Raw genomic sequence first — 14,459 nt, forward strand, 5'->3', positions numbered from 1 at the left:
AGGGATGTTCCTCATCTTTCCCAAGGAACCTATAAAGAAGGAAGACGCATTACGTCACACCAACATTTTATGGGGCCGGTTCTATTGAAGCCGAGATGGGAGATGTCTGGAGCAGTACACAAAAAAACAATCTACGTCGTATGACCTATGATGGAGAAATGCCTCTACCAAATGAAAGAACACACTTTAGAGAATAGGCTACTCACTGATTCTGACCCGATTCTTTTATTGCATTCTTTTTGCTGTCTGTCTCCAAATAGTTCATTTGACTCTCCATGAGCCCTGCAAAGTATGTGTATAATAATATAACGGCAAATAAAACGAATGCACACATTAGGAAAAGCCAGTCAGTGGCCTATTCTCTGAAGTGTGATCTTTCATCTGGTAGAGGCAATTTCCTCCTCAAAGGTCAGGTCAGGACGTAGACATGTTGGGTTTTAGTGTGCTTCTCCCATAGGCTTCAACAGAACTGGCCCCAAAGAAGGCTGGTATGATGTAATGTCTCTTCCTTCCGATAGGTTCCTTGCTCTTTCCTACACAGTACTCTCCATCACCCAGTCAGCGCTGTTTATGGTGCCCTTGCTGCCTCCCGTGTCGCCCTCCTCGTCGCACTGCAGCAGCATGCCGTTGACAGACAGGCTCCTCTTAGTCCAGATGCTGCTGATCCGTCTCGGGTAGGTGGCCATCTGAGCGGCGCCGGCGCCGGGGCCCACGGCCGTCACGTCTCCCATGTCGAAGGACTGGCTCCTCTTTGGCCTGGAGTCCAGAGGCAGCATGAGCAGCCGGCTGAGCCGCGAGTCCAGCGTCCGGCCCAGCAGGGGCTCCTTGTCTGTGGGGGGCTTGGCCGCCGCCCCCCCGGAAGGCGACGGCTCTCGGCCCTGCGGCCCCCGCAGCTCCAGCGAGGAGAAGGCGCCGAGAAGGTGGTCCAGGTTGGGCCGGGGCTTGGAGGGGGCCGACCTCCAGATGTTGGCCAGCGCGCTGTTGGGGCTGTACGAGCCCGCGGCCATGGAGCCCGAGGAGGAGGAGGAGGAGGTGAGGCTGCTCTGCAGGGAGCCGCACTTGAACTCCACCACCTCGTCCTGCAGGGTCACGTTGACCTGGGCTTTGGGCGGGGGCTGGGGCAGGAGCTGGCCGTTGGGCCCGAGGCGACCCCCGTTGGTCTGAGAGTGCGTGTCACTGACGCTGGTCAGCTTCCCCACCGGCGGCTCGTTATCTCCGGCCTTGTAAAGCAAGACAAGGCAAGTTTATTTCTACAACACATTTCATACACAGAGGCAATACACAGTAGAGCTGCAACAATTAGTCGATTAATCGATTAGGTGATCATTGCAAAATTATTTTTATAATCAATTCATCGTTTAGACTAATTAAAAAAACAAACTCTCTCGTTCCAGCTTCTTAAATGTGACTTGATTATCTTTGGGGTTGTGAACTGTTGGTCAGGACAAAAGAAGACATTTGAGGACCTCATCTTGGGCTTTGGGGAAAAACTGATCAACATTTTTCACCATTTTGTGGCATTTTAGAGACCAACCGACTAATCGAATCGGATAATTAACCGAATAATCGACAGATTAATCACCAATGAAAATCATCGTTAGTTGCAGCTCTAATTCAAAATGCTTTACATAGAAATAGAACATAAAAGAACAAGCAACATGCATTACTGTACATCAAAAGGATCAAAACAAAGTAAAAACAGAGAGATATTTTACCGCTTTAAAGGAAACCGAATCGTGGCGTTACTTGGCCGACTAACGTACCTACCTTGTAGCGCACCATGAGGATGACGATGAAGACGAGCAGCGTGGCCACGATGACGCCTCCCACCACCAGGATCATGGTGCCGCCCAGCAGCTGGCTGGGCAGAGACTGGCACTGGGCGTAGTCGTCCTGGGTGAAGAACTGCGTGCAGCCCACCACGTTGGTGGCCGTCAGGGTGGTGGCCGTGTCGTCCCAGGCGGCCAGCACGCACAGATCGTAGCGGGTCCCCGACACCAGGTTGGTCACCAGGAAGGCCTGGCTGGAGGCCGGGATCATCCTTAACACAAAGACGAGGAAGAAAAGAATTAAGAGCTGCGGCCGGTTAATTACTGTGTCGAGATAACGAGGCGTTTCGATAATGGCCGAGGCTGCTATCTCCTTTAACGACACGGAGCAAGTTGTAAAAACCTAGAGGAGTGAGATAGTAAATGCGCTGAATGACTGAGCCATCTGAACACATGACATATGATGTCATTTCAGCACACAGAGGCTTCACTAACCGCGGAGATAATGTGAGAGTTATTCTTCGCGATGCTATTCTTCATGAAGGGATTTTTTTTGCCATTTGCATTCTCGACGAGTCGCTCTCCACTGCGAACTCTCTGCTGCTTTAACAGACAGCCAGCAGTAATTGGCTTCCATCTCTCCGAGCCATCTGTCTTGCTGCAGTGAACAGAGGGGCCATTTGATATGGGAGCTGTGGAGCAGTGATAAATAAATAAGCAGAAACCGGGAAAGACCAGACTTGAGCGAGTGAGGTCCATCTTGTGTGTGGGCAAACCCCAGATCACTCTGGACATCTGGGCGGTGTCGTTGCGGTGCGAACGACAACACCGGGGAGAGTGTTAGGTGGTGACCTCTGGAGCGCCGAGATGCTGTGTGTGTGTGTGTGTGTGTGTGTGTGTGTGGGAGAGTATGTGTGTATGTGTGTGTGTGTGTGTGTGTGTGTGTGTGTGTGTGTGTGTGTGTGTGTTTCCGTTGGACGAGAAATAGACTCCGCTCTCTCCACTCTCCATCTGCTTCACTCAACTAGAGAGTGAGAACTTTCTCACTTTCTTAAAACTGGGTGGAGGAAAAGAAGAGAGTAAAATCAATCCGGAGTCTTTAGAACGGCCCTACTGGACACAGGCGGTGGTGACATGCACAAGTCACACAAGAGTTGAAAATTAGCAATAGCTACAATAGCTTCAAATAAGGGCAGAGGGGGTCTCCTCTGCCTCTACCATCAAAGTGTGGAGGTTCCCCTGAGCAACAGAGCAAACTGCTCAGTGGCCGACAGAAGACCGGTGCATGTCCTGCTGCAGTTACACCTGGTACTGTACTGTTAGTTAAATTACATTACTCATTCATTTCCCTAAGCCATATTTTACATGCAGGGATTAAAACCAATAACCCTCCGGTCATAATCCTCTAACCTTTTATCTGACTTGGGGTAAAACCTGCAGGCCGTCGATAGCGTATTTATCTGCCAGATGGTTGAATATATTTTTCTGTGACTGACGACTTAGGGCTGTTCACGTATAGAGTTTTTCTCATGCTCCACTCTGCAAAAAACAACAACAACAAAAGCCGGCTGCAACGTTTCTCGCCACCTTCTGTGTAGTCTCTTAAAACTCCCACCTACCCGTCTACTTCCTGCAGGGGACAGTTGGTCAAAGCGGAAAGGGAAACTCCTTTGTGAAAATAATGAGCTCTGATTGGACTAATGAGTCTTTAGGTGGGACATCTGCTCATTAGTCCGATCAGAGTCCAGTAGTTCGCAACAGATATAAGGCGGCGGGGTACATCCGTTGAAGGCGGGCACATCCGCTAATTTCTCCAATCACCTGCCTCGGTTTTGTTTACATGTGTCGTGATTGATCGGATATCATCGAACTTCCTCCGTCCGGTCTGAAGCGTTTTGTTCTTTGGACAAACTTTAACAGGCTGAAGTACAGACCGTCTCTGGAGCATTCAAAGATGGCGGAAGAGATAGACTGGCTTGAGAGACTACCTTTTGTGTGCCTTGCAGCCGCTTCCTGTTGCTTTTATATTGAGAAAAGCACACTGGCAGTTGGGGACAAATGATATACTGTATGTGAACAGCCCCTTGCTTGACATTTTCTGTGGTGTCTCAATGTAGTGAACCCCAAGCAGATTTAAACGAAGGCCAAATATGACCTGTACAATGACCCGGATCTGCTCAGTAAAGCCCTGAGGGTGCGATCACACCTCTAGTTCACCTAGTTCAGGTCTAGTTCACACCTCCTCTGTCTTTGCTCCAACTTTTCCAACAGTGCAAAAGTTTCATTGTTGTATTGGGTTCATCTAGGTTCACGCTGCCAAGTTCCAAACAAACCAGGAACTGTAAACAAAGCTTGTGTGGACTCAGGAGCAAGGTTATTATCGTTAACGGTCACTAATGAAATAACGAGGTCTGAAAAACATTTTCGTTGACTGAAATAAAAATAAAAACTATATCCTACGACTATAATTGGAGAGCTGTCTGTCCGTCTGTTTGTTTGTTTGTTTGTTTGTCCGGAGGTGCATGGCACGCCGTGCTCTGATCACCTGCCAAAATGTGCAGAAACACTTTTCAGGGGTCTGGAATTAATCTGGTATGAAGAAAAAAAAAAGCCCTGAAACTGTATTGTGTGTTTACAAAACTAACTCATTAAAAGTACACACTTTTTTTTTCATTTTTGTCAATTTATTTTATACATGCCTAGTATTTTGGGTGGACATGTTTTTTTCCATTTGGGATGACTTTAAATATGACTGTCTCAGATAAGAGCAAGTGCCTTGCAGTGGAAGGTGATAAAATGTGGGACATTTCTCAAGGGGGAAAATCCCACAAATCTAAAAGTCTATTGCCTATTTTGATTTTTACCAGGCGCACTACTTGCATCTCACCTCAGAAGCAGAATTGCATACATTTTGTATCTTGTGTAGAACGTTTACATATTTTGTGCCCATATCTACATTTTATGTACTGTTGTCGTCGTTGTGTGTACTGTTGTGAATTGTTAATGACACAAACACACCGACTGACGGACACACACCTTTTATAGTTTTGTGGATGGTTGTTCATCTGTCCTAAGTGAATGCATTTTTTAAATGGTAGGATGTTTTGCTGAGTTTTTATTACACAATTCTTTTGAAAAAATAAAATCTAATCTAAACTAAACTAAATTAGCAAAATCACTTTAAAAACGAATTAAAACTAAACTCAAAAACCAAATAAAAAATAAAAAATAAAAAAATAAAAACTATAATAACCTTGCTCACAAGTGGCTCATTCATCTAGCAATTGTGGGAGGCAATGCACACCTGATTGCAGTCCTGCAACTTGAGCTATGCACGATGAGTTTGCCTGCGCTCTTTGCTGTGATTGACCTTCTCTGGTGTTCAGACCAATTAAGAACACATGAACAAATAGCTGAATATGAGCATCAATCCAGATGTCATGTGATGCTTTCCAATCAAGAGTAACTGCTGGGGGGTCATCTCGCCATTCCGAAGTGTCGGCATTCCGATCATTGACTTCTATGCTTTCGGAGAGGCGGCCCTTTTTTATCTCCAAAAAATGTTTCGCCGAGAGGTTAGGTTTAGGGTTAGGTTCTTGGGGAGGTTAGGCTTAGGCGTGGGGGGTGGGAGAGGTTAGGTTTAGGGTTAGGGTCTGGGGGAGGTTAAGTTTAGACGTGGGGGCTGGGAGAGGTTAGCTCCAGCGGGTTCCCCGGGTTAGGGTTCTTTCGCAATGGCGAGACAGATCTCAATTTTGTCGGAATGCCGGTATTTCGGAGTGCCGACATTTCGGAATGCCGAGGTGTCCCCAACTGCTGGCTATCAGATGTCAACATCTGTCTGTAATAGCCATAATAAAACCTTGTGTTTTGGGATTGTTTATTGTAGTTGGTTCAGATTACATTCTCAACGAACAGCACCACATTTTGCTTTGGATCTTGGTCTTGTTGCACTCATTTGGTGTCACTGGTGTCTGAATGGAATTCTCGTTCTCAACTGCCCAAATGAACAGGACTAAAGGAGTAAACGTTCCAGACTTTGAACTGCTTCAAACAGCCTTGGTGTGATGTGATCTAATTGGCTCGTTGTAACTGGGCAAGTTCGTTCACAACAACACTGGAAAGGACATAGTTAAAAAGAAAAAGCTTTGTTCCATAGCATACAGTGAAGGGTGACAGAAAGGATAGGACAGATACTATGAGCAAGAGGGTGAACGTCCTTAATGCTGGAACACTGCAATGTCCTAATTTGCCCACGGGGATCAGTAAAGTTTAATTTGATCTTATTTTAACGTGGCATGCAGTGAAGGTCAGAGACAGCACTTGAACCAGTTACATCACAAACACATGGGTGGCATTGTCAAGTCAAGACTATTTAAAAAAACATTGCCCTATTCTAGTGAGTCACCAGTAGGCAAGCAGAAGCAGCGCTATGGCAGAAACAAAAGTTGCTATTCACAAACAACTAGTGATGCAGTCCATTACACAATTATAATTGGCTGCCTGGAATTGAGAGGCAAACTCTATAGCATAGTGATGGTTTGCTGGCCACTGTGTCTGGCTCTAATTGATTTTAGGTTGACTGCATAGACGTGCCAATTCATTTCAACTCATAGGATAAAGTGGAAGGCCAGGGAAACCTATGAATAATGCTTAGATCACCAGGAGATCAAAGTTGTTTGCTCCCCCTGCAGGCTGCAGAAGGCAATTTGTAGTGTGCCCTGCTTAGTCCCCAATGATGCTGTGAGACTACAACATTAAACAGAATGAAAGAGAGAGAGAGAGAGAGAGAGAGAGACCAAGAGAGAGAAGAGAGAGAGAGACCAAGAGAGCGAGAGAGAGAGAGGGGAAGATGGGCCACTGGCTTAGACTTCTTTAAGCTTTGCAAGAGATTTGTCAGTTGCAGATTTAATATTCAACATATTTTCTCAGTTCAAAGAAAGAGCTGACAAAACAAATACATCCCTGGCTTCAGGCCACCTCTTTCCTGTCGACAATCAGTAAACTATTTCATGGCTGCCGCCCCGCTGTCCCCGCCCCCACCAGCTGCAAAGACTCAAGTTTCCAAAACATTCTTCATGATCTTCGTCATCGATTTCTTGAGGCCTTTTTTCTCTGGACAAACGTGGACAAGGTCGGGCCAAATGGTCTCCTGGCTCATTGATTCAGCCTAAACATCAGGCGCTTTCTGGGAAATGTGATTATGCTTATATAAGCTAAAGCCCTAATGGCGGCTCCGCACGAAGACTTCCTGTGCCTCTGCCGCTGTATTGTTGTAACAGGGGGGATGAAATGGGCCGTGACGTCTTCTTCTGTCTCTCTCTACCCTTGAGTTTATTCTGGTGTGCAATAAACCACCTCCTCACTCTAACTGTTATGGATGAACGCATTAGGAGGAGAACGCTGAAGTTGGACTGGCTCAGCGCTGCCCCCTTTGGCCCGCGATTTGCGTTACAGTGTCCGCTTGATGTCCGCTCGTAATAACATGGTTTGATATAGGCCTGCGCCCCCCGGCACTGCAGGGAGCCCACACTTCACTCTCATTAAAGAGTATCACAGCAGAGATAGAGTGCACGACTGTCACACGATGCGTCTCCAAGCCAGCAGCTCAAAGGTGAGGTGTTTCGCTGTCTGAAATGCTTTACACACAAGATGAAACCTGCAGTCACAACACAATTAATCCCATATTTAATAGAATCACCTGGGATGTGTGCGACAACTCTGTGCAGACTTGCCAAAAATGCTCATCAATAGTGACCTGGGAACCTGACGAATCTGCGATCTCGTGTTTTATAGAGAGCCAAAGCCACACCCACTTCCTGGTTAGGCATACGCATCAAGTAGTCTGGGCACCTTTCATCCCGCTTTTTGTCATGGGGCGTAAACCACGGAACCAGAATGAACACCGGAAGGCAGTGCGCCAAAATACGTCTTTGTTGCCGTTAGCTTGACGTCTCTTGCCTCGATTAATTGTCTGATGCAAAGCTTCTGTATTGGCTTAAAAGATGTGAGATTGTGAATCCGCAATGTTTCTAAAAGAACTTCTTCAAAAACTTCGTTCGGTACGTCCATCTTTTGTTTTGTTGTTGTTTGCCGTTCTGATACTTGGGTCAAATTGTCAAGTTAACGTGAAAGTTGACGAGCTAGAAACGCTGCCCTTCCTGTCTAGGGCGGGCTCTAAGCGGGAACCAGGTAGGGTGACAAAATCAATTGTGAGCGGAAGCCAGGCTCTTTCTCGCCGAGAAGAGCCTGGTGACGCGAGGTTACGCATCAAGAGATTTCATCCGCCATTTATTTTCCCATAGACATTTCTTAAAGTGCTTATAAAAGCAGTTTTACTTAGTCAAGCCAAACGATTCAGCTATATTTAGAAACAGGAGAGACCAAAGAACATTTCACTCTGATCAAAACGTAAAAAAAACAACGGATTAAAAATAAACTTTTTTCCGATGTTCTTTTCTCTCTCCTGCAATGTCACCAAGACAGATTCCTATAGATTTGCTGTTCTTGTCGATGAAGGTATTCTGATTTGTAGGTTCAAAGATAGCATTTACCTTTTCTGTTGTTGCTCCTGGTAACCTATCTACCAGACTGCCACATAGCCAGCATGACATTTCAAAATGACCTGTTCTTCCAATCAATACAGCATGTTTTTCAGGATGTAAGCTGTGGATCCAGCAGTCTTTTCAGCTCACTTAATAGCCAGTAATGGTAGCCTGAGGAGCTGTCCGGTGCTGAAACGCTTCTCAGTAACAGAGAGGCATTGGTCTTAAATCACATGGCATGTGACACTTGAGCCAGTACATGGTTAAAGTATTGCTCTGAAGCCCCACTGCAATTTAACTGATATATTACCGGTAACTTCCATTACAATAGTTCTATACAGTCCCTTCACTCTGCTTCATGCTCTCTTATACAAGTCTGATGGGTATACTATGGACAACGTGCGTCACCCACTCACCATCACGTTTGTACTTGTTTTTACCACGCCTGCCTTGCAACAAGACATATCGCTGATAAAAACAACATTTGAGCATCTCAGAATAGTAAAGCTTTGAGGAAGGTCCCATTTTATGCTATTTTTAGCGGTTTAAAACATGTCTCATGCATCTTTAAATGGTTATGAATTCTGCTGTAAAAACAAAAACAAAACTCAAATCCAGCCTCTGTGGACTTCTCTATCCGCTCTGTCTCTCCCCTCATTATCTATGCACTGTTTTAAGGAGGCGGGACTTCTGATAAGATGATCTGTTCGGATAGATCCCCAGCTTCGGTGCCATTCCTGCAGATATGCTACAGACAACAAGGTTTGGTCCTCCGTGTTCAGCTGGCGATGGTGGTGCAGGCAAATTAGATGAGTTTTACTTTGTGATGTCACAAAGTTACAGAAGTCAAAACAGCTCGTTTGGATGCATTTCTTCCTTACATGGCTAGTGTGGCTTTATGTTTTACACGAAATGCCCCCCCCCCAAAACAAACAAACAAACAAAAAACTTGCAGACTGACACCCGTGCGTTCTTGAAATTCTGTTATACTGTAAGTTTCGACTCAGCTTCCTGGGCCCGTCAAAATTCACCGATCCTACATAATGCGTCAGGAAAACCTTTAGTTTGTGTGAAAATATGAAAATCATGGAAACTGGGGCAGTGATACGATTTGTCTTCAAGCTCCAGTGTTTGAACGGGGAAACAGCTGACGGCTCTTACCTCTTCAACACAACAGTGGGACACAGCTCAAATTGTTAAGTTGTCTCGATTCCCTAAAGCCCAGCAGGAAGGAGCCTATTTCCAAAACCTCCATTCTCATCAAAACGTTTGAGAGAAACTTGTCTCCACTCAACTTCCAACTAACCCAACTAATTTCCATGAAGCAAACCAACACCTTTGAGACATTTCAACTTATAAAAAAAAATAAAAAATGCACAGAGCGGAGGGAGACTGCCCTCATTAAAGTTGGCAAATTATATTCTTATGTCAGTGGGTATTTGGCTGAAAGTTCTGTTTTAATCCCTCACGGCCTGAGTGCAGCTTCTTAATTGATCGCCTGTATTCAAGGCTTGGCATTAAGGACTGCGCTCCACTAAACTGGTTCAGCTCATATCTTCTCGCATTGGAAGTGAAGACAACCTAAGTAGACATGATCAGTGGTGGTTGAATTCTAAGCCCCGTCCTTCATCTGTAGACACATCTCATTTCACTTTTATGCTGATGATATGCAGCTACACCTACGTACCCCTATAATCCAGATGCCTCAGATCTGTTTTTACGTCTTAATGAATACAGATCAGAAATAGCAGTATTTGCCTTTCACAATCCCATGAAATGCATTTCACTTTGCACTCGTATCTGCTAATATAAAGCCAGCTACCAGACACTTTGATTTCCTGTCGCCTACACTGCTGCAACTGTCTGCATGCCCACTTAACTCTAATGGGTTCAGGTTAACCCTTACATATTTAGATCCTCAGGCAAACTCCTCCCTAAATCTAGCTTTCATTTCAGGTTCAGTCTCATTTCTATTTGGACTCTGATTTGACTTAGTGTCGGCTGCTATTAGATGTTGACTTGCCTCTTTCCTGCCCATCTTAAACGTGTTCAAAGATATGTTTTTGTCAAACTGCTCCAGCTTGCTTATTTTCTCTGCAGCACTACAAACATGTTAAAGGATTACACCAGTGTTTAGTATGTCCAGATTAGTGGAAATCTCCTGCATTCATTAGTTGGAGGTTTAGTACAGATCTTCATTCAATTCCACATCTTGGTTGATCCGAACTCCTCCAGCATTAGTTCAGTACAGTTCAGGTACGTTTATAGCACCTCATCACTCAAAGGGCTTTACATGTCATCATCAGCACCACCACAGCTATACTACATCATACAATATATCTACATAGGTTACATACATCATATACATTTGACTAGTTTACATTACAATACTACACAAACACAGTATATTTAGTCTGTGGGAGCAAACTGGAGCACCCCGGAGAAAACCCACACTAACACAGGGAGAACATACAAACTCCACAGAGAAAGAACGGGGGTGGAGATTCGAACCCACAACCTTCTTGCTGTGAGGCGACAGTGCTAACCACTGAGCCACCGTGCCGCCGATTACTTTTACATTTGAAAATACAGATGAATGTACAGTATTTATTGCCTATTTTGGTTTGAATTGGACTGGATCTGCTCTGGTCTTGGTCTTGACTTGAACTCGACTGAACCTGGTCTTGAAATGAACTTTGTTTAAAAAAAAAAGTCCTACACAAATACAGTTATTAAATATATTGCATTAAAATAAAATGATCAATAGTAACGTTTGTATGCTATACGGATTTATAATATTGCCTATTACTAGCTCTGGAGGGTTATATAATCACACTCGACATTTGTACTACCAACATTTGGACTTTCAGATAAAACATTTATAATACAGCAAGGTGTCTCTTGACAAGTACAACATTTTTACTACACTATTATCAGGGCAAAACAAGCCAGAAATAAGACTGAATGAGGGGGAAATAGTGATGAAAGGGTTGCTTTCCCTAAGGCTTTAACTGTAAATATCTTGGCTTTTCACAGGTTTTTAGAAGAGGAATTTCAATGGCATTAAGTAATTGGATTTCATTTCTGGCCGGTTTCACATCTGTTTTAAGAGTCTGTGCCGGTAGAATACGAGCCTTATCTAATGCAGTTTCATCCTCACACGAATGCGGCTGGATTGACAGAACACCCCCCCCCCCCCCACTGTGCTTAGAATTTCCCCCGGTTCTGGGCTACTGAACAGAATCGAGACCAACGAAACATTGTGCTTAGTGAGGGAGACGTCAGATGATGAAAAGGCGGTGGAGGAGGGGAGCCACTTGCTTTTTCTGCTGTTAAACAATTTGACGGACAATAGAGGCAGTGGATGATGGATGGATCCCTGGGGCGTGCCAACATCACTATAGAATATTACAGGAAACTGTGTGCATTACAGCCATTCCACAGGGAAGCCTTGCTGTGGCACTGGGTGAATACTGTGTGCTATACGCATCCTTCAAACGGCCATCCTCTCAACAAAAAGCATCCGTCTTTGTTACGATCGCTTCTTGTTTCTTCCTTTAAACGAGAGCTGTTTCAGACAGCCTCCTACACAATGTCTTTCTGTGCTGTGCAGAATCCCTGGCTGACAAATCAAGTTGCACGTTGGAGGATATCTTTCAATTTAATTTAACAGAACAAATCTTAGGCGTAAAATAAACCCAATCATCTGCCAGCCCACAGACAGATACTATTTTATTTGGCCATTTTGGAGAAGTCCTATAGAGAAAACTGCGCCCACGTGTCTCACTAGGATTCGTCAGGAATGACCCGTGCTGCCCTTACCTGTAGATCAGAACCTCGTCATCGGAGCAGTTGTACTGGAGCTGGTACATCTTCACCTTGGGCGCTGACTTGCTCACCGTCCACTTGACCAGCGCCGACGCGGCCGTCACCTCGGAGACAGATACGACCTTCTCTGGTTGGCTCTTGGGCGCCCCCTTGCTGACCCTGGAGGTGCCTGTGATGTCGGAGAGGCGGGACTTGGGCTGCGCCGGCTGCCCGGTGCCGTTGCTGAGGTGGGGAAGCTGGACGATGGACACTTCCACGGAGGCCGTGGACTCCCCGGCCACGTTGGCAGCGATGCAGGTGAAGGTGCCGTAGTCCTGAGGAGTAGAGATGAAAGGGTATGAAAATTTCATATCACGCTGAGAGTAACCAAAATTATCACAGTTATCAGTATTATCATCACAGTATTGTTAAAATGTATTGATACACTTACTGAAATCATTTCACCAAGTTTTATATTGAAGACCGTATTGAGACTGTTGCTAACTTTGGTTGATGATGGACAGTATTTAGCGTCTTTTTCAAAGGCCGGTAATCAAACACGGTTTTAATGAGAATTAGAATTAGAAACAATAATACAGTTGTTGCTCATTTCAATTGACCAGACTACCGCGGCAATACTGCAGCGTTAATGCCACTGCTGTGGCAGCAGTGAAGTGGGCTTTTGTCATTTAAACAAAAACATTTAAATAACAAAAGCCCCGCCCCCGCTGCAGCAGCACCGAGGCAACCCAGCAATAAAGTGGTCAAAAGAAACAAGTAACAACTGTAATAACCACCAGGATTTTTATCAGTTTATCACTAAACCGGTAATCGTTTCATGCCTACCTTGGAGGTGGTGATCGTGATGCTCAGGGTTCCGTTGCTGTACACGGCAGTACGGGAGGAGTTGCCTAGCAGCCGGTCGTCAGGGGAGATCCAGTGGATGGTTGGGGCGGGGTCTCCGATGGCCTCGCACCTCAGGCTGGCCGTCTGCCCCTCCAACACCAGCATCCTGTGGGTGTGCTGAGTGATGAGAGGCCCCTGGCACACAAACTCCTCCTCCTTGACGTACCAAAAGTAGCGTCCTTTCAGGGTGGGAGGGGAGGCGCAGGTCTCCAGGTCGTCATCTCTCTCCAGCCTCCGCAGCCACAGCATCTCACAGTTGCAGTGCAGGGGGTTCCCGCCCAAGCTTAGGGACAGCTGGGGGGCGTAGGGCGTGGTCAAGATCATGGAGTCCTCGGCACGGGCGAAAATGGGGTCCGGAGGTAGCTTCTGGAGGCGGTTTGAGGTCAGGTCCAGCCTCGCCAGCCTGTCCAGCTCAGCGAAGGTGCCCTCTGGAATGAAGTCCAGCAGATTATGGTCCAGGCTGAGCTGGTGCAAGTTGACCATCTGGCGGACTGAGTCCCAGGGCAAAGACCTCAGGTTGTTGTAGGAGAGGTCCAGGTCCTCCAAGGAGGGGGCCAGGTCTTCGAAGGCCTTGTCGTGGATGCGTCCCAGCTGGTTGTTGTTGACGATGAAGTGCTGCAGGTTGATCAGGCCTCGCAAGTCGTCCGGGCCCAGCTCGATCAGCCGGTTGTTGTCCAGGTGGAGCGAGCGCAGCGTCTCCAGGTCGCCGAAGGAGAAGGGCTGGATGTAGCCGATGGTGTTCCTGGAGAGGGTTAGGTCCACCAGGTCGGTCATGTTGGCAAAGTCCTGCTGGGTGATGCGGAGGATGTAGTTGCCCCCCAGCCGGAGCTCCACTGTGCTGCGGTCGATGTCCGAAGGCACGAAGAGAAGGCCTTTGGAGGGACACAAGGTCCCCAGGGACTCGGACAGGTTCTGGCATACACAGTACTTGGGGCATGCGTGGGCGAACATCACTGTGGCTCCCAGGACCAGCAGGCAACAGATGATGTGGTCCATGGTAGAGTCATACACAGGAACCTGGATGAGAAGGAGAAAAAGACAAACAAAGAAGGAAAATGAGAATTCGTGAAGCATCTAAGTAGGTCTTCATGAGTTACCTTGTGAGGCAGCTGGATTCATGAGATCACGACCATGCGAGAATCCATCTTGCCAGCCTTCAAGTGGACCTGGATTGACATTAGATTGTTTGTAACATAGAGCGTTATTGAAACTTGCCTGGTATACGGAAGATACTCTCGCAATGACTTGAAACTGTCTATCAGCATGGAAGTGAGATTGTAACGTATAACAACGAAACCAACCGCAGATTCCCCCCGCATCCACATTGCATCAAACAACAAAAATTGCCTCGTTTAAGAGGATTGCTGTTGGATATAAGTTCCTGGAATAAAGATTCCAGTGAGGAAAAACATGCTTTCTTTTGTTGTTGTTAATG

At 46.1% G+C, this 14,459-nt stretch overlaps 1 protein-coding gene across 1 annotated transcript; it reads right to left on the bottom strand.

Annotated features, from left to right (window-relative positions):
* Window positions 1–533: 533 nt before the first annotated feature.
* Window positions 534–14,023, bottom strand: lrfn2b (leucine rich repeat and fibronectin type III domain containing 2b; the record flags this gene model as incomplete). The annotated part of the gene is made up of 4 exons (XM_083642613.1): window positions 12,965–14,023; window positions 12,134–12,453; window positions 1,768–2,041; window positions 534–1,220 (listed from the first exon to the last, which is right to left on the bottom strand). The coding sequence occupies exons 1-4, from the start codon at window positions 14,018–14,020 to the stop codon at window positions 534–536; spliced, it is 2,337 nt and encodes a 778-aa protein (XP_083498739.1). The 5' UTR covers window positions 14,021–14,023.
* Window positions 14,024–14,459: the final 436 nt, after the last annotated feature.

Source organism: Poromitra crassiceps (genome assembly GCF_964638095.1).
Source record: "Poromitra crassiceps genome assembly, chromosome: 9".
Classification (NCBI taxonomy): Eukaryota; Metazoa; Chordata; class Actinopteri; order Beryciformes; family Melamphaidae; genus Poromitra; species Poromitra crassiceps.